This window comes from Temnothorax nylanderi, unplaced genomic scaffold, assembly GCF_030848795.1.
Source record: "Temnothorax nylanderi isolate EJ_2023f unplaced genomic scaffold, tnyl_v1.0 TNYL_tig0156_pilon, whole genome shotgun sequence".
Taxonomy (NCBI): Eukaryota; Metazoa; Arthropoda; class Insecta; order Hymenoptera; family Formicidae; genus Temnothorax; species Temnothorax nylanderi.
Genome location: NW_027249218.1, coordinates 72,270 through 94,057, shown reverse-complemented (window position 1 = coordinate 94,057; position 21,788 = coordinate 72,270). Strand labels below are relative to the sequence as shown.

General features: G+C 35.0%; 1 protein-coding gene across 1 annotated transcript; it reads right to left on the bottom strand.

The window, feature by feature from the left end:
- Nucleotides 1–621: 621 nt before the first annotated feature.
- Nucleotides 622–1,236, bottom strand: LOC139777643 (uncharacterized). Its single transcript, XM_071715208.1, has one exon. The coding sequence runs from the start codon at nucleotides 1,234–1,236 to the stop codon at nucleotides 622–624; it is 615 nt and encodes a 204-aa protein (XP_071571309.1).
- Between the last annotated feature and the right edge of the window lie 20,552 nt (nucleotides 1,237–21,788).

Below are 21,788 nucleotides of genomic sequence, written 5' to 3'. Positions count from 1 at the left end.
TACATATATTACAATTATACTTACAAAGTTCCTTTTTATCTTTTCTTTTTTTTGTTTTCTTTTTTTGGTTTTCCATATTTGTTATGTTTTGTTCATTTTCTGCATCATTATCTGAATAACTAATCTCTCTCTCAATTGAGAATCTAAATTCATCTGAATCTATAATAAAAAAAATATATATAATAAAACTTAAGAGATAAGATTAAAACATTTACTTTATATTTGATATATTTGGTGTTATTTTTTAAAGAAAGGAGCATAAACAAAAATTTCTTTTAGCAATTTCTTTTTAAATTATTTAAAAACTTATTTATAAAATTATTGATTTTTCTTAATATTAAATTTAAATTGTAATTTTAATCTTAAAATTTGATTATCCAACATTATACATCGCGAATGTCATACTTAAACTAATTACAAAAAATAATATTAAATAAAATAAAATAAATTAATTTTGAAGAGATATATAATTTACTGATGAAAGTATACAATATGCAATTTATATTTACATATTAATTTAAAAATTAATTTGCATATTAATTTTTATGTTTCATAAATAATTTACGAATATTTAATAGATATACAACCTCTTGAAGTATTTCTTTGCAAATCCTGAATTATTTAATTGTCTTTATTATTAGTGTCATCATTATGGATTTCAGGTACGTTATCACTATCATTAGCATCATTGTTATTTCTATTAGATTCTGAGCATTCGGAATCTGAATTATCATCTGAACTATTATCTTCTTCATCTCGTCCAACTCCTTGTGCTGCTTCCAAGTATTGTGATATTTCTAAAATTTCTTTTTCTATGACAGGTTGCCTATAATGAGTTAAGTGTATTTTATCTGCATGACCCATGAAGTTTGCCAGTGATGAAATTTCATTCTCTGATAAATTGTAATTAATACACATTGTCGCTATATGTTTCCGTAATTCAGTTGCACGCAGAGTTTCAGGATTTTCAGCACCGCATTCTACTGCATACTGTCGCAACAGATCACATGCTAAGAGATATCTATGCTTATTTTTTACAAGAGAAGGAAGACCAAACAAATACGGATTCTTTGTTGAAACTTTTGCAGCTTTTCTATGCTTTAATATCATATCAATGCAATCTCTCAATTCTCCCGTCAATAGAACTGGTACTGTTCGTCCAAGTTTACCTCTTAATGTAAAACGTACATATTTTTTAGCTATCTCTTTGGCACGTGTTGAAAGTGCTTCATACATTTCATTTGTTTGATAATTAATTCCTTCATAAACCTTGTAATCTTCGATGAATGTTCTTTGTATCTCTCCAGCTCTACGACGGTTGAATACTTGTACTGATGTCAATGTTACTTTTGCGAGTGTAAGCCATGCTTCGTAAGAAAATCCTTCTCTCAAAACGTTATAAGCTGTTTGACGTTTTTCTTGTAAAAAGTTGTGAAGCCTAATAATATCCGATTTAGAAGGGAGAACAATTCTTTTACGTCTTTTATTTTGATTCATTGTTTCAGATATTGTTTTCGTAATATGTGTTGTATAATCTTCTGAAAATACTTTTAAAAAATCTTCAGCAATTAATTTTTTATCATAGTTTTCTTTTCTAATATATCGATTAATTAAAATTTTTCCAAGTTCTTTTATTAAACCTCCAAGTGACGATGCTAATGATGGAATTTTATAATATTTTCCGCATAAAGATAAACCTGCTAATGTGTTAATTGCTTCAATGCAGGCACTGCTGTATCGTGGAAAATAAATGGATGCAAAATCTGTAATTTCAGAACATTTATGTTTCAATATTTGTAGTAAACGGCCGACTCTTCTTAGTTTCTGTCTTATCATGCTATCATTATGCTCTGATGCTTTATATTTTTCACACTGTTGATTTCCGAATGCAATTATTAATTCGTCATATCGTATTAGTCGTACTATGTCATCTTCTTTTAATACGGGAAAAACACGTAATCTTAAGACACTATTCGCTTCAGGATGTATTCGACCTATTATTGTTCTTCCTAAAACTGATACCGCTCTTGTATCTTTGTTTCTAGGACCAATGAATTTTCGAGAATGATGTCTCCTTGTAGATTTAAGTATAAATGCTCTGCATTTTGGACATGCGGTATAATCGGAAGGTACTCTGTTATACATTTTTTTAGAACGTCTTTCCACTAACAGTTCACCATCATTTCGTGTATTATCTACGTTGAAATAAAAATCTCCACGCCTTCGGAGTGTTTCTATAATTTGTCTTCGTTCTGCAGTTCCTTTTGGTAAACACGTAAATTTTTGGACTTCTAGTTCCTTAGCATGTACTCGTTCAAGATGGCGAGCTATTTTACTTTGAAACGTGTTACAGAACATGCAAAAATGTTTTTTTTTGCCTGCATCAGTTGACAAAACAAACATTTCTGCATCATCTCGAGCACATTTTCCTGATACATTTAACGATGTTGATATATCCAAACCACTAGATACGTTTATTGAACTGTTAGTTTCCTTAGTAGATACATCTTTTCTTATTTCTGATCTTGTCTGATTTATTTGAGTTTCATTTATATTTTCATCGGACGAATTATTTGAAGGAATGTAAGAAGAATCTTTATCAATCGTGTTTTCTAAACTGTCGTTTTGCGAATTAGTGTCATTATAAAGATGTTCTGAAAAATTTAGATTATACAACTTAATTTCTTTTGTGGAAAGAGAAAATGAAAAAGAGATACACATTTCTCATAAACAACAATAAATCATATTTATCAGAGTAGCTATAATATGTAATAAGATATACAAACACTTATCACATTAAATTATATATTCATAAAGTATAAAAAAAATGTTTTATATACAAACTATTCTCCTTACTTATTTTATAGTTTTATTAAGATTTAACTTAATTACGAGTTAAACTGATTCTTAGTTTGTTTCTATTTGTCAAATATAAAGTCGGAGATATTCAAATAAAATGTTTCATTCATTAAATATAAAGCTAACGTTTCTGCATTATTTTGAGCACATTTACCTGATCCATTTAACGTTGATATGTTCGAACTACTGAATGCATTTATTGAACCGTTAGTATCTTTAGTGGATACATCTTTTCTTATTTCTGATCTTGTCTGATTTATTTGAGTTTGAATTATGCTTTCATCGGACAAATTATTTGATGGTATGTAAGGAGAGTCTTTATCAATCACGTTTTTTAAACTGTTGTTTTGTGAATTAGTATTATTGTAAAGATAATCTGGAAAAATTTAGAGTATATATATATTTTAGTTTCTATTACGGAAAGAAAAAATGGAAAAAATGTACATTTTACATAAAAAACAAATGATATTTATCACAATAGTTATAATAATAAAATACACAAACACTTATCACTATTAAATTATACGAGAGGCGTTCAATAAACAACACTTCTTTTCTCATTCAAAGTTTGTTTGATTGCAGTTATAAATTTGTCATATTTTTCCCCAATTCTTTCTCTACAAAAATCAATTTTTCAACATAGATTTCATTCAGTTCTATGACTTTACGCCATTTAGACATGAAAAACTGTGTAACCTTGCGGTATCACTCTACTGGTCTACTTCTCAGCCACATTCTTATTTCAGCTATGACTTTTTTGTTATTGCCATCTCTTCCTGCAGATAGCATCTTTTAGAGATGACCAACGAGATGAAAGTCAAAAGGTGCAAGATCCGGATTGTAGGATAGGTGACAAATGACAGTCCACTTATTGCTCGTATCTTGCAGCTTTCATATCTTTGGTCCTCTGAAAGATGCAACTCATAGGAAGAGAATAACAAGGAAGTCACAGCCGAAGTAAGAAAGTGATTGAGAGACAGACCAGCAGAATAGTACCGCAAAGCTACACAGGCTCTCATATCTAAGTAGCGTAAGGCCACAGAATTGAATGGAGACTTGTTAAAAAACTGATTTTTATAGCCAAAGAATTGGAGAAAAATATGACGTATTTAAAATTGCAATGAAACAAACCTTGAATGAGGAAAAAATATGTTGTATTACTTATTGAAGGTACGTAAAATATAAAAAAACGTTATATATAAACTATTTTTTTTACCTATTTTATAATTATATTACGATATTAAGTTAATTCTTAGCTAATTTCTATTTGTAAAATATAAAGTCAGAAATATTCAAATAAGATGTTCCGTTTGTTAAATATAAAGATAAAAACACTCTAAAAAGAAATATAAGTTGCATATTTACAAAAACCAATATTATAAAAATTTTTTAAGTAAATTATATTACCTTCAGTGGAAACACGTCTATAAGTCTCAGCAGTATTCTTTGACGTAGTACATGGTAATATATTAGTATCGGTTTCGTATACTTGTAATGTATTTCCACTCCAATTCCAGAGTAAGTTTTCAGAATTTGTTTGTACAATGTCTAACAAAAGATAATATATAATAAGTAGAAAGACATTATTAAAGACATTATTAAATCGTACAACATATTATACATGGTGTGTCTAGAAAGTAATAAAAATTATTTTTTTGTGCTTCCCAGAAGGGCTGCGTGAGGAAAGTGGGGTTCGAGGTAGTTGAGGGGGAATCTCAGGTAGTTATACGGTCGGACCCTCCTCAGTTGAGCCCGAGCCTTTCAAACGGTCCAACCGTATAACTGAGATCCCCCTCAATTACCTCGATCCCCCACTTTCCTTACGCAGCCCTCCTGGGGAGCGTAAGAAAATCATTTGTATTACTTTCCGGACACATCATCCCTGGATTCCGCATATACGCTTTACGGAACCCAGGGCATGTGCGTAATTATAATTATAGATTTTAATAAAATTTAGTATCAAACCTTCGTTTAAACTTTCGGTGTTATGCTGTATGTTATCTGTTGTAATATGACACTCTGTTTCTGTCGTTAATCCTATCTGTTCTTGTATGAAAATATTTTCTGTTTCATTTTGACCGTACATATATTCTGTATGATCTGATACATGTACCGTATTATTTATAGTGACAGTTGTACTTTTATCTTTTATTATATTGTTCACAATATTCTCATTACAATCAGCAACGTGATTCTCATTATTTAATTCTGATGAATTTGAACTTATAACATTTATTATTATTTCCTGAGCGTTCTCTAGAATTATATATTAATTATATTAATTATTGCAAATACATATATTTTACATTAACATTATAACGAATAATATATATTGTACCGGTTGCTCCGATATACAGGTCAGCATGACGGGTTGCCCATTCGTGCAAATGCGCATAGTTGTTCACAGCTGCGTAGGTTTCGGCACATTATAATCACTCACATATAATGCATCAAAGTGAATGTAGCTGTAAATGACCATGCACGCCTGCACGAATAATGGGCAACCCATCGTACTGACCTGTATGTTGCTGCAACACCCTGTACATATTTATCTCTTAAAAAATTAAAATTTTATTACAGAATTGATAATCTGATTTTTCTTTTATATGACAGTAATAAAAAAATATATAATAAAATCTTACCATTAGTTTGACTTGCAGGTGAGGATGTTTTACAACACTTTGGTTGTGAAATATGGTGCAATATAATTTTAGGTACATCAGCGACTAATGATTTTTTAATACTATCAAGTACATCGAAACTTTCTGTAAAGATGTGTAATAAATGTTTATATAGATATATGATTTTAATATACAAATATTTGACAGACAAATGTTCTATAACGTAACGTAAATATACACGGAATAAATAATCATATAAGTGTACAAAACTATATTCGAATAGATAAATAATTTTTACGTAATAGATATTATTGCATAAAATTAACATTTCTTATGGCATCCTTAATAAATATTACATAGCATTTATAGCTTTCACTACGGTAACAAATAATAAAGCTTATTTTGTGGACATACGAACATCTCACTACATTTTACAATAAAAGTGACAAGGTCGATCATGTCCAATGGTTGTAAAGTACAGCGAGAAAAAAGTTTCATAATGAATGTAATTTGTAGATAAAATACTTGTTTTTTTATACATGTATATTGGCTAATAAGATCTTCTAATTTTCTTTTCTGAAAAATTTAATTTACTTATATACCGAATTTAACTTATTTATCGTTTATAATTTCTTATTATATACATAATACATTTACATATATATGTGTGTATATTTATATATAAATACTTTTAAAAAAATTGATTTATTTAAAGGTTATATGAAACAATATTCGTTCAATAATCATTTAGTTATTATAATCTACAATTGAAAAAAATGAAAATTGTAAATAATATAAAAATTAAATATTACCATGGCGAGCCACGACACGACAAATATATCTTTTACATTTATATTTTGCTATATATGTATTTTGTGTCTGACCACATCTCTTGCTTTACATACGTAATGTATTCCATCGGTAAATACGACAAGAACAAACATTATTAATTTCTTAACTTATCTAATTATCAAGGTTGAGTAGTGTCTAGTTAAAAAGATAAAAGTTAAGTTAAAAAGTTAAAAAGTTAAATATTTTTAACTTAACTTAGTTACATTTTAGACTTTTAACTTTTAACTTAATTTAGTTACATTTTATCGGTAACTATTAACTTTTAATTTAATTTTCTTGAAGTAAACCATGCCATAAATAAAGGCGTCGCGAGATGCCTGCCTACAACTCTACATTTATAGTATAGGACCTTGATTCTCGAACTCAACTGTGAATTTGTTTACATACGAAACGGCCCAATACTGCGCCAGTACTGGTTGTTGCAGTTCGGGTACTGGCGTAGTACTGGCAACACTACTGGCGCGGTACTGGCGCCAGTACCGGATGATAACTTGGGCCCAATACTGGCAGACAGTACTGGCCCAGCCGTTGTCTACTGGTACTGCCCCAGTACAGGATTTATGATTGGTTTAGTACTGCGCCAATACTGGTTGCCAGGTGCCAGATGTCTGATACAATGCTACGTGCCAGTATCGAGCCAGTATCGAGCCGACACTGATTTCCGATATTCACCCGACATCAAAAAAATTATTTATTTTGAAATTGTATTACTATTTTTTAACTAAATTTGTTTCTTAAGATGCAGTCTATGATTATAAATATTTTCTCGTATTTGAAAAACACACTTACCTTGGTGGAATTCGAACTCGGGACCTCGGGACCTCTGGATCGTGAGCCAACTGCCTTACATGGTAGACTACTTCTTAATTTGATGTAAGTGTTATATACAATCTACATATGTCATAACCAGCGCAAATATATAATTTTTCAAAAATTATCTTAAGAAACAAATTCAGTTTAAAAAGAGTAATAAAATTTTGAATTGGATATATGATATAATATTTCTTAATGTCGGGTGAATGTCAGAAACCAGTGCCGGCTTATTACGAAATTTTGTGTTCGTAAATATATTTATAAAGTTAAAACATCCTTATCAAATCCTTACAAGGGCCTCATTACACAAAAATAAGAAAAACCTTTCTTATGGCATCCTTAATAAATAATGATCGGGACCTCATCCGGTTAGCCCTAATAAATAAGTATTTATGAAGTTAAAATATCCTTATCAAATCTTTACAAGGGTCTTACTAGACAAAAATAAGGAAACCTTTCTTATGGCATCCCTAATAACTAATGATCGGCGCCTTATGTTATGTAAGGCCATCCCTAACAAATTTTTACACGGGTGGCTGATAGAACCTTGGCCGGCAATTGACTGCCGTAGCATCGGCCAAGCGTTGGTCTTCATTGTAATGCCAGATTATTCTATATAGGTAGGCAGTCAGTTATTTGCCAGTGATGGCCCAGTACTGTCTGACAGAATGTTGGGCGACGTACGGCTGCCAACCATCGGCCAAGTGTTGGTCTTTGTTGTAATCCCGGATTATTCTACATAGGTAGGCAGTCAGTTATTTGCCAGTGATGGCCCAGTACTTTCTGACAGAATGTTGGGCGACGTACGGCTGCCAACCATCGGCCAAGTGTTGGTTTTCGTTGTAATGCCGGATTATTCTATATAGGTAAGCAGCCAGTTATTTGCCAGTGATGGCCCAGTACTGTCTGACAGAATGTTGGGCGACGTACGGCTGCCAACCATCGGCCAAGTGTTGGTCTTCGTTGTAATGCCGGATTATTCTATATAGGTAGGCAGCCAGTTATTTGCCAGTGATGGCCCAGCACTGGCTGATAGAACCTTGGCCGACAATTGACTGCCGTAGCATTGGCCAAGCGTTGGTTTCATTGTAACATCTGGCAACTCCTATATGGGGGGCCATATTCCGTGTAGTGTGATTGGTTGTATGCTTCTAGAAGAATTGACCAATCACAAAGCTCAGAATGCCCCATTTCGTATACGCTAGTCGCAGCACTATTACTTATCTCCGTGAACGCACTAAACGCAGTATAGTCGATCTGGCCACTGGCTTCCACCTCTTTACAACAAACGCTATATTTAATAACACGCTGGACCAGAACCGAAACGAAAACGTGATTATAACTGATCATATCATTCAACATATCGACTGATACATTTGCGACGGAAAAAGATTTCCCTCAGGCACTCAAACGTGCTTTTATACAATATAATACCTCGATACCATCTTCAGCTCATGTTGAACGGTTGTTCAGTGCAGGAGGACTCAGGAGCACTGAACATTCAACAATGAGCTGAAGATGGTATCGAGGTATTATATTGTATAAAAGCACGTTTGAGTGCCTGAGGGAAATCTTTTTCCGTCGCAAATGTATCAGTCGATATGTTGAATAATATGATCAGTTATAATCACGTTTTCGTTTCGGTTCTGGTCCAGCGTGGCGACAAAAAAATTTAACTTTTAACTTTTTAATTGCTAATTATTATTAACTTAACTTTTAATTCAATTAATTTCATTATGGATTAACTTGTATCTTAACTAAGTTAAATTTTCAAGGCTGTTAACTTTAACTTAACTTAGTTAAAAAAAAAAGTTAACTTACCCAACCTTGCTAATTATCTATTTATTGGAAAGACACTTGGAATTAACGGATATTAGATATTACTAGAGAGCCTCAAGTAAGAAAGAGAGGCGCCAACACGGTGGAAGGAAAATAATGCTGGGTCTACAATGGCCGCGTTCAGCAGACACAACTGTTGAGTTCATCTTATCAACACTCTGCTTTGATTGGTTCTAAAAGTAAGAGCCAATCACATTCGACTGTTACTCAGCGGCTTGGTCTGCTGAACGCGCCTATTGTAAACCCAGCATTATTTTCCTTTCAACATGTTGGTGCTTCTCTCCTCTCCTACTTAACCTACTTGAGACTCTCTAGTAATACCGGAGGAGTTCGGTTCGAGCAGCCACGGTGATCGGACGTGTTTCCGCTTCTGTCCCGAGTTGAACGTGGAACCTAACCTTCCTTGCTGTAGTGATACCAATCGCTTACGCTTCCTGTGTTAGATTGCTTGCCGCTTTGAGGCCGTCTATTTGCTTGTAGTTTTCACGCTCCCCTCTCGGAGGGGGAGCCGTTAAATTTTCTCGTAGGATTGTGATAGAGTTGCATGGCGGATTCTTCGGATCCTTTGTCGAAGCATGGTAACCCACGTGCTCCCGGAAATGAGACATCCGGTAAACCGCACAAGCGAATGAGAGTCGAAGTAACGGAGCTGGAACTCGACTCGGCCTTTCATAGAATTATGGAAGGAGATACAGCGGTTGACACCGAGGGACAGGCCGCGAGCCGACGAGGGAATCCACTGCCGGATGGACAGAGGGGTGAGAAGGGCAACGCAGGAGAGGACCCCTCCCAAAATGAACTCTCAGATTATGAGATGGATACAGAGGAAAGTAACGTAGAGTATAATTCTGACACCCGCGCAAGCGAATTTTTAATAAACAAAGCTGCCGCGGCTAATAGTATTAAGAATATTGACGACTCCGTGTCCTTGCATATCGATTCTAGAAATAAGGAGAAAGTCCGAGACGCCCGATCACGTGATCTGGCAGTGGCTAATGTTCTGGACGAGGACAAAGAAATATACACTATTTACGATGGTAATCTGAAAAAATGTACACAGCAACAACCTCGCCCGGTGATTACCAGATATGACAGCAGCTTTCTTGACAAAGCGAAGATTACGATTAAATTACCTCCCGATCAAACGTCCGCAAGAAAAGGGAAAAACCTAATTAAAATATGGATGTGCTTAACGAATATCCGTATCTGTCCCACCTCCCTTGAGATGTTGAACCACTTCTCAGCTGAGGCGGAATTTCCCGACTACCTCGAGGCCAACTTGGCCCTAGAAGCAATAGAAAAAATTCCGAGTAAACTGAAAGCGTTTATGGAACAACGGTCTATGATTAATAAGGGAGTCATCGCGGATTGGCCCTCATCCATCAAAGATCTCTGGTCGGTAGTACAGAATAGATCGGGCATTATCGGCCTGGAACGAATGTACCGACGCAAATGGGATAACACGGAGAAGAAAACCATCTTATCAGAAACTGAAAATATTATCGTCACTTTCAAGGGAGTCGGTATTAGAGATCTGAAGATATTCTCTAATAATGTCGGCTTAAAAGTCAGGCCATTTGTACCGCAGACGAGGCAGTGTTTTAACTGTTTCAGGTTTGGGCATACAAAAATATCTTGTAAAAGTGAGACCTATTGTATTGCATGTGGTGACAAATCACATGGTCAATGCGAGAAACCTGTCAAGTGTCGCAATTGTGGCGGTCCCCACAAATCGACTTTCAGAAATTGCCCTGTTTTTGAAAAAAATAAGCAAATTAATATAATTATGGCTCATAAGAGAATATCTTTTTTCAGCGCTAGACGTATTGTAGAGGGTGGTGACCGCGGTGCCCCCCCTGCTGATGTTCGAACGAGTGAGGGATCATGGCCGAGATTACCCTCCCCGAGGACGGCGTCTTATGCGGAGACGGCCCGCCACAATAGTGGCAATCAGGGTAATCGACGCAATACGGAGACGGCTTCGTCCCGCCCCCCTGAATATAAAAGACGCTCCATGGATTCTGACAGGAGGCGGGTTTCTCCGAACAACTCTAGTCAAGAATATTATAAACATTTTAACCTTCGAGCAGGTGAAATTAATAAGGAAAAACAAGGAATTATGGTGACGTCGGCCAGGAATGGAGCGGCCTGGTCGAACGCTATCACCTCTCAACCAACGGGGGACGCCCCATCAGAAAATTATGCATCACAGGTGCCATTGGTTATCGATAGCGGAATGAAGGAAATAGTGCCGATCCTGAAACTATTTAAGGAATTGATTGAGAGCTTGAGCGATAGGGGTAAGTCCTCTTTATACGAGATTTTGGACACGAATCATCTCCGTGAGTTAGGTAATCGGTCTGAGCCTATTGACGGGAGGCCTAGCCTCCCCCCCTCGACATAGCCTTCAGACTCTTACTATGGAACTGTCGTGGTTATGGGACTAGTGCCAATGAATTATCTAAACGTGTTATGGATTACGATATTATTGTACTGACCGAGACTAGACGCACTGATGATAATCGTATATACTTTCCAGGCTATAAGACAATACAAAGCAGGAATTTGCTGAATAGTGGTGGTGTGTCGATTTCAGTACGAAAAGGCATGGAATTTGACGTTACCCCTTTTTCAGATGATACACCTTATGGTTACGACACTGTTGGTATCAGGACCAAAAATTTGGATAGTAATTGTAACATCATGGCGGTATACAGGCACCCACGTGGAGACCTCACTGAGGCTGACATTGGTTTGGTTGCGGATCAAGTCCCCGATGACTTGGATTCGATCATATTGGGCGACTTTAATGCCCATAACTTTGCTTGGAACTGTGAACTTACTACGAAGAGTGGCGAGGCTCTACATGACACAATGTTAGATAGAGGCTTCTTCTGTATTAACACAGATACCAAATAAAGGGTTGGCTTGCGAGGACAGCGTGACTCTAACATCGATCTGGCCTTTGGTTCGGCTGGTATCATGGACAAGGTTGACTATGAACAAGAGGATGACGCCTGGGATAGCGACCACTACCCCATTTCCTTCACTGTGGACAGTGATCCTCAGCCCTACAGAAAGATTACTAATAGAATTACGTCAAAGAAGACGGACTGGCAAACGTATTATAAACTTGTTGACGAAGCTATTAAGAAGGAACTCCTACCGTTCATTGATCTCTTTTCTGAAAATATCGATGCATACTATAAACAATTTATTGATATCCTCAGAACGTCGATTGACCATGCATCCGGTAGACGAAAGAAACCGGGTCCACCTAATTCCAAGGAGAAGAAGCATAAAGTTCAACATAGATGGTGGGACGCAGATTGTGACAACGCCATCCAAGATAGGAAAAGGGCGTTTTCCACGTTTAAACGATGTAAATCTCTCAGCACGTGGGATAGTTATAAACGAGCATGTGCTTTGGTTAGAAGAACGGTCGCTGCTAAAAAAAAGACAAGCTTCGAGGAGTTCTGCGCTGGAATTAACCGATTCACCAGTCTGACTTACGTCTGGAATACCATCAAGATCTTAAAAAATGCCAGGAACAATGTCCGATGGAATAGCTGGAATACCAAAAACAGGGAGGAGGAAATTAGGAAATCTGTTGACAAGCTGGCCCCTCCTTTCGCAGGGTCAAATCCGACGCCCCTGAGCATTGACTATCGGGACGATTCCCTGAGTGCCTCGTTTCAGAGATCGGAATTGGATAGAGCCGTTCCAATGATTAAAAAAAATTCTGCCCCGGGATTGGATGGTATCGAGTATAGGATGATTGAGGAATTGCCTGAGTCAGCCCTTGAGTGTTTGCTGGCGCTCTTCAACTGCATTTGGCACTCGGATTTGCTGCCTGAAGATTGGCTCCATTACCAGGTAGTCTTCATTGACAAACCTGGAAAAGAGAAAGTCCGTCCGATATCTCTATCGTCTTGTGTCGGCAAGCTGTGTGAACGTATGATTAACGAGCGCCTCACATGGTGGGCGGAGAATGCACAGAGATTCAACCCAGCCCAGAATGGTTTCCGCAGGGGGAAGTCGTGTGCTGACAATCTTGTCAAGATTGTGTCTGATATCCGTGCCTCTATATCTTCGGGTGAGTACACGCTGGCTGCGTTTCTCGATGTGTCGGGTGCTTACGATAACGTCGAGTTCCGCACCATGATTGAGACTCTTATTGCGCTTAAATGTCCCGCGGGCATAGTCAGATTTATACGTAAATGGCTATACCGGAAACTTGTTCGTTTTATTGTTAATTCACAAGAATTCATAGAACGCCTTGTTTATATGGGACTCCCGCAGGGCGCCGTTCTCAGTCCTGCCCTGTACTCACTGTACACGGGGAGAATATGCACTGACCTCCCTGAGGGAGTGCAATCGTGCGAGTTCGCTGACGACATCGGACTCTATATATGTGGACCTAACAGACAACGTAATCAGGAGCTTCTCCAACTGGCAGTGAACTTGGTTGCTGAAAGACTACATTCTATTGGCCTTGACCTGGAGCCGCAGAAAACTGTCATTGTTGAATTTAATAAGTATGGCATATTCAATGGGAATCAGAGTATGGTGATTCAGGGATGCGAGGTGCCCTACAGCCAGGAATCAAAATTTCTAGGTATCTGGATAGATAATGGTTTAAAATTCTCCCATCAAATTCAAGAAGTTCGAAGTAAGGTTGACAGAGCGAATGCGGTCATTCGATATCTATGTAAATCTCTAAAGGCTTGGAAGTTAATACGGCGTTAATGTTATACAAGAGTTTGGTACGATCGATTACAGATTATGGTAGTTTTGTTTATCACCCGAGAGATGCTAATTCTGTTCTTAAGCTAGAAAGGACGCAATATAAAGGCATTAGGACGGCGCTGGGATACCGTAATAGTACTCCGAATAATGTTATCGTGGCGGAGACGAAGGTCAGATTGCTGGCGGACCGCGCGGAGATGCTCGCCAGGAATTATGTATATAAAGCTATGGCTTATAATTTGGACGGTGTATGCGACAGACTCCGGAAGGCCTATGATGCTGAGACATGGGTGCGCTATCGGCAACCAATATATGTGATGTCCCTGATGTCTAGAGTGTGGAAGAAGTGTGTCCCTGTCAGACCACTTATTGGTCCACCGAGAATTCACGAAACTTTTCGAGGGGAGTTCGAAGCACACGCCTTTATTCCTACGGTTGACTTTTCTATTGGACTTACGAGAAAATATGACAATAAATATTCAGACGCTTCTATGATAGAGGACATTATTAAGAAATACCAATTGGACAAGGAGGCGGAGATTATATACACGGATGGGTCGCATGGCCCTGATTGGCAGGCTACGGGCGCAAGTATTGTAATAGATGGGCAGGATACTGCCTATAAGATCAGCATGCCTAAAATTTGCTCTTCATATACTGCGGAAATCTTTGCTATTAATGCGGCGTTGAAACTCATGATGGCAACACGAGAGACAAGAAATAATCACATTGTTATTATGTCGGACTGTAAATCGGCTCTTTCTGCTATCCGAAACAACCTTATTTCAGTTCACAAGAGCAAATACGCGGTGGAAACTAGATTGCTCATTTACTCACTCGAAAGGGTACACAGTGTGAAAATTGTGAAGGGCGGCAGTGTGGTCTAGTGGTAGAGCGCCAGACTCGTAATCTGAGGAACCAGGTTCGAGTCCACTAGAGTCATGTAAACATGGAATGTTTTTCCGAGGCTGCGCCCCTCCGTGCAAGATAGGCTCTTGTGCGGAGCAAACTGGGCTCCGTCTTTCGGAAAGAGACGTTAAGCCGTTGGTCCAAAAGGGTTAAAGTGAGAGGAGAAAGGGTAATAGTGTAAAGGTTTGGGTAACGTTCCTTATAAAAACGACTTGCAAACCCTGCGGGGATAAGCAATAAAGATAGTTTATGAGTGTGAAAATTGTGCTTGTATGGATTCCCGCCCATGTCGGTATCGCCGGGAATGAGCTGGCGGATGGCTTAGCTAAAGAAGCTGCACATGAACCCCCGGATGAGAGTATCGTGGTCCCATCTGGGGATCTTATGGCGCTGGCAAGAGAAGAGACTTGGCAGGCTACCCAGGCCTCTATCAAACGAGACTCTGCTTCCAAGGGCAAATTCTACTTTTCGAAATTTTATGATGATGAGGCCCGCAAGCCGTGGTTTAGTAGAATTAATGCAGAAAGATATTATGTGACCCTCATTAATAGGATCAGAGCGGACCACTATAACCTAGGATCTTCGCTCTTTAGGAAGGACTATATTGATACACAGCGGTGTGAATGTGGACACGAATGTGAAGACTTAATGCATGTTATTCTTCAGTGCCACAAGTATGATGATCTAAGGATCAAGTTGGACGAGGACCTTAGAGCCGTGGGTTACCTTGCGGAAATTGATGTATATAGCATGATTAAGAATAGAAATTGGAATCTGCTTTATTGTGTTTTTGAATTCCTTAAAGGAACAGGCAAGATTATATAGCGTGCTAGCATCTGCACTTGTTACAAAATCCCTATCAGGAATGGTCTACATTGTTTGTGCTAGATTGTCATCGACAAAAAGGCACCTATCCTCCCTCTCCCGAGGGAAATCCAAAATCCTCCCCCCCCTCTAGTAATACCGTCAATTCCAAGTGCCTTTCCAATAAATAAATAATAAGATAAGTTAAGAAATTAATAATGTTTGTTCTTGTCGTATTTACCGATGGAATACATTACGTATGTAAAGCAAGAGATGTGGTCAAACATAAAAATACATATATAGCAAAATATAAATGTAAGAGATATATTTGTCGTGTCGTGCCTCGTCATGGTAATATGTAATTTTTATACTATTTGCAATTTTCATATAATATTTTTATATTATTTACAATTTTTATAATTGCAGATCATAATAACTAAATGATTATTGAACGAATATTATTTTACATAACCTTTAAATGAATCGATTTTATTAAAAGTATTTATATATAAATATACACACATATATATGTAAATGTATTATGTATATAATAAGAAATTATAAACAATATAAATAAGTTAAATTCGGTATATAAGTAAATTAAATTTTTCAGAAAAAAAATTTAGAAGATCTTATTACTCAATACATGTATAAAAAACCATTTTTTATTTACCAATTACATTCCTTATGAAACTTTTTTCTCGCTGTATTTTACAACCATTGGACATGATCGACCTTCTCCTTTTTGTTGTAAAATGTAGTGAGATGTTCGTATGTCCACAAAATAAGCTTTATTTGTTGCTGTAGTGAAAGCTATGAATGCTATGTAATATTTTTTTACCTATGTAATGTTAATTTTATGTAATAGTATCTATTACGTAAAAATTATTTATCTATTCAAATATAATTTTGTACACTTATATAATTATTTATTCCGTGTATATTTACGTTACGTTATAGTACATTTGTCTGTCAAATATTTGTATATTAAAATCATATATCTATATAAACATTTATTACACATCTTTACAGAAAGTTTCGATGTACTTGATAGTATTAAAAAATCATTAGTCGCTGATGTACCTAAAATTATATTGCACCATATTTCACAATCAATGTGTTGTAAAACATCCTCACCTGCAAGTCAAAGCAATGGTAAGATATTATTATATATATTATATTTAATTACTATCTTATATAAAAGAAAAAACAGATTATCAATAATTCTGTAATAAAATTTTTTTTTAAAGATACATATGTACAATATATATTACTCAACATAATGTTAATGTGAAATATATGTATTTGCAATAATTAATATAATTAATATATCATTATAGAGAACACTCAGGAAATAATAATAAATCTTATAAGTTTAAATTCATCAGAATTAAATAATGGGAATCACATTGCTGATTGTAATGACAATATTGTGAACAATATAATAAAAGATAAAAGTACAACTGTCACTATAAATAATACGATACATGTATCAGATCATACAGAATGTATGTACGGTCAAAATAAAACAGAGAATATTTTAATACAAGAAAAAATAGGATTAACGACAAAATCAGAGTGTCATATTACAACAGATAATGTACAACATAATATCGAAAGTTTAAACGAAGGTTTTATACTAGATTTTATTTAAATCTATTATTATATAATATACATACGTGCCCGGGGTTCCGTAAAGCGCATATGCGCGCATTTATCTATAGCATACGTAACGTTTACTATAGAAAATGCGCACATATGCGCTTTACGGAACCCAGGGGGATGTGTCCGGAAAGTAATAAGAATGATTTTTTTTACGCTCCCCAGGAGTGCTGCGTGGGAAAAGTGGGGGTCGAGTTAGTTGAGGGGGAATCTCAGGTACACGGTCAGGGTCAGACCCTCCTCAGTTGAACCTGAGCTTTTCAAACGGTCGGTACGTTACACGGTAAGTGCACCTTTGTTTTTCACTTTCGTCAGGGACGACAATGCAGAGGAGCATCGAGCAACGTTACGCAATTAAATTTTGCGTAAAACGGAAAAACAGCTTCTCAGAAACGTTAGAAATGTTGAAGACAGCGTCGTCCGCGACGAGAGTGAAAAACAAAGGCACTTCTGTAACGTACTGACCGTTCAAAAGGCTCTGGCTCAACTGAAGAGAGTCTGACCGTGTACCTGAGATTCTCCCTCAACTACCTCAACCCCCACTTTCCTCACGCAGCCCTTCTGGGAAGCGCAAAAAAATAATTTTTATTACTTTCTAAACACACCATGTATAATGTGTTGTACGATTTAATAATGTCTTTAATAATGTCTTTTTACTTATTATATATTATCTTTTGTTAGACATTGTACAAACAAATTCTGAAAACTTACTACTCTGGAAATGGAGTGGAAATACATTACAAGTATACGAAATCGATACTAATATATTACCATGTACTACGTCAAAGAATACTGCTGAGACTTATAGACGTGTTTCCACTGAAGGTAATATAATTTACTTAAAGAATTTTTATAATATTGGTTTTCCTACGAGTTGCATCTTTCAGAGGACCAAAGATATGAAAGCTGCAAGATACGAGCAATAAGTGGACTGTCATTCGTCACCTATCCTACAATCCGGATCTTGCACCTTTTGACTTTCATCTCTTTGGTCATCTCTAAAAGATGCTATCTGCAGGAAGAGATGGCAATAACAAAAAAGTCATAGCTGAAATAAGAATATGGCTGATTGTGAGAGGTAGACCAGTAGAGTGATACCGCAAGGCTACACAGACTCTCATGTCTAAATGGCATAAAGTCATAGAACTGAATGAAATCTATGTTAAAAAATTGATTTTTGTATAGAAAGAATTGAGGAAAAATATAACAAATTTATAACTGCAATCAAACAAACTTTGAATGAGAAAAGAAGTGTTGTTTATTGAACGCCTCTCGTATAATTTAATACTGATAAGTGTTTGTGTATTTTATTATTATAACTATTGTGATAAATATCATTTGTTTTTTATGTAAAATGTACATTTTTTCTTTCCGTAACAGAAACTAAAATATATGTATATATACTCTAAATTTTTCCAGATTATCTTTGCAATGATACTAATTCACAAAACAACAGTTTAAAAAACGTGATTGATAAAGACTCTTCTTACATACCATCAAATAATTTGTCCGATGAAAGCATAATTCAAACTCAAATAAATCAGACAAGATCAGAAATAAGAAAAGATGTATCCACTAAAGATACTAACGGTTCAATAAATGTATTCAGTAGTTTGGACATATCAACGTTAAATGGATCAGGTAAATGTGCTCGAAATAATGCAGAAACATTAGCTTTATATTTAATGAATGGAACATTTTATTTGAATATCTCCGACTTTATATTTGACAAATAGAAACAAACTAAGAATTAGTTTAACTCGTAATTAAGTTAAATCTTAATAAAGCTATAAAATAAGTGAGGAGAATAGTTTGTATATAACATTTTATTTATATTTTATGAATAATTTAATATGATAAATGTTTATATATCTTATTATTACAGCTATTGTGATAAATATGATTATTTGCTGTTTATGTAAAATTTGTATTTTTTTATTTTCTCTTTCCATAAAAGAAATTGTGATATATAATCTAATTTTTTTATACTGTTGAGAAATATAAAGCATCAAAGCATAACATGATAAGATGATAACATGATAAGACAAAAACTGAGAAGTGTCCGTCGTTTATTACATATATTGGAACACATATTTCTAAATTACAGATTTTGCTTCCATTTATTTTCCACGATACAGCAATGCCTGGATTGAAGCAATTAACACATTGGCAGGTTTATCTCTCTGTGGAAAATATTATAAAATTTCATTATTAGCATCATCACTTGGAAGTTTGATAAAAAACCTTGGAAAAATTTTAATTAATCGATATATTAGAAAAGAAAACTATGATATAAAATTAGTTGCTGAAGATTTACAACACATATTACTAAAACAATCTGAAACAATAAATCAAAATATAAGACATAAAAGAATTGTTCTCCTTTCTAAATCGGATATTATTAGGCTTTACCACTTTTTACAAGAAAAACGTCAAATAGCTTATAACGTTTTGAGAGAAGAATTTTCTTACGAAGTATGGCTTACACTCGCAAAAGTAACATTGACATCAGTACAAGTATTCAACCGTCGTAGAGCTGGAGAGATACAAAGAACACTCATCGAAGATTACAAGGCTTATGAAGAAATTAATTATGAAACAAATGAAACGTATAAAGCACTTTCAACATGTGCCGAAGAGATAGCTAATAAATATGTACGTTTTACATTAAGAGGTAAACTTGGACAAACAGTACCAGTTCTATTGACGGGAGAATTGAGAGATTACTTTGATATGATGTTAAAGCATAGAATCGCTGCAAAAGTTTTAATAAAAAATCCGTATTTGTTTGGTCTTCCTTCAAATAACAATGACGCTAATAATAGTGATAACGTATCTGAAACGCATAATGACAATACTAATAATGAAGGCAATCAAATAATTCAGGATTTACAACAAAACACTTCAAGAGGTTGTATATCTGTTATATATTCATATACCCTGCATAAAACGTCTTATTCAAAAATATTGTTTCGCATTCACGAGATTTTGTCATGAATTCTGCTTTGCAACAATTTCGGATTGGATTACGGGTCAATACTTTTCAGTGCGATACTGGGAATAGAACGTAAAAATCTTGTATGTTTCTGAATCCAAAAACAAGTAGCAGAAGAAGTGAATCTTTTTCAATGCGAGGGTTCGCATTCGTTTAAATGTTATCTATTGCGATTGAATGCGAGGGGTGTTTTGAGCCAAGTGAATTCTTTTTAATGAGAGAGTTAGCATTCGATAGAATTCTATTGAATGCGATTGAATGAGAGGAATATTTGAAATGAATTGAATCCTTTTTAATGAGAGAATTCGCATTCGTTTGAAGGTTATCAATTGCGATTGAATGCGAGGAATATTTTAAGCTAAGTGAATTCTTTTTAATGCGTAAGCTCGTATTTGTTAAAATATTGCCACTCCGAAAGGAGATTCGAATACTTTTCAATGCGTAAGAGAGAGAGGGCGAAATAAAATATATACTTGACTGTTTGACAATAAAATTTTGTAGACAAATGTTTTTTAGTTTAATTAATAGATAATTAGAAAGAAGAAATAATTTCTTGTAATAAGGTGAAAATTTATTAGCATTTTCAATTCTTCTCATTTTTTCAATTTGTAGAACAAAATATTGTTTTGTCGTCAAAACGTTGTTAGAAAAGATATATACATATATATATTCAATATTTATTGGTTTTCAAAAAGTTAAAGACGTTTTTATAAACTTTATAGATTGGAGTATGGTAAAAGATTGAGATATATTTTTATTATAATTAATCAGTTAACAGTAAACTTTGAGGAAATTTGGAAAACATTTTTGTGTATTAATGTGCTCATTTGAAGTGGAATGTTAATTAACGTTCAATAAATCCTTCAAATGTATAATATTCTGAGGAGATTGTTAAAAGAAAAAGAATTCAAGTTTGAAAGGCAGACATATATCTTTACTTATTAGACAACTGTTTAGTAGTTTCGAAAAAGTGAAGAAGGAAATTAATAATTAATAAAAAAGAACAGTAGTTTTAGAAATTGATAATGAACCTTTATTAATAATATGAAGAGATTTACATGCAGACGGTATAACATTTTTTACTGTAATTCAATAAGGTTTGGTATATTACAAACGTATATTTTCCCTGATAAATCCAACTTTACCATTTTTGATCGAACATCAGAAATAGGAACCATAGCACTCTCTGATGTCCTTAATTTTATTTCCCAAATATGAGAAATCTTCTCGGTACCAATAGTAATTTGTTCAGTAATAAATTTTTCAATTTCAAACCAACAAATACTGTCATTCAGCAGACATATATCTTTTATTTGGGCAATTTCTCCTGTTTTTAATTCAACCATTGTATCATCAAGTTTTTTCGAGCGAGTATATTTGACGCTACTGTAAATTTGATTGCGGTGAGAGCATCTGTAGAAAAATTTGTTTTCTAACGCTTTATCAGCAGCAACTTTCCGCTCACCAAAAAAAGTAACATTATTAATGATTTTTGCATTAGCAGTAAAGCGCTTTGTATAAAATATACTCTCGCAGAATTCATTAACTATATTAGGAACAGAAAAAGGACGAGGCTCATGCTTGTATGACAATCGTTGCAGAGTTTTTTTAGTCATTTGTTGCGCAGCACCCTTTGGACCATTCAATGCGCGTTTTAGAAGAAAAATATTTCTCTCAAAAGCAAC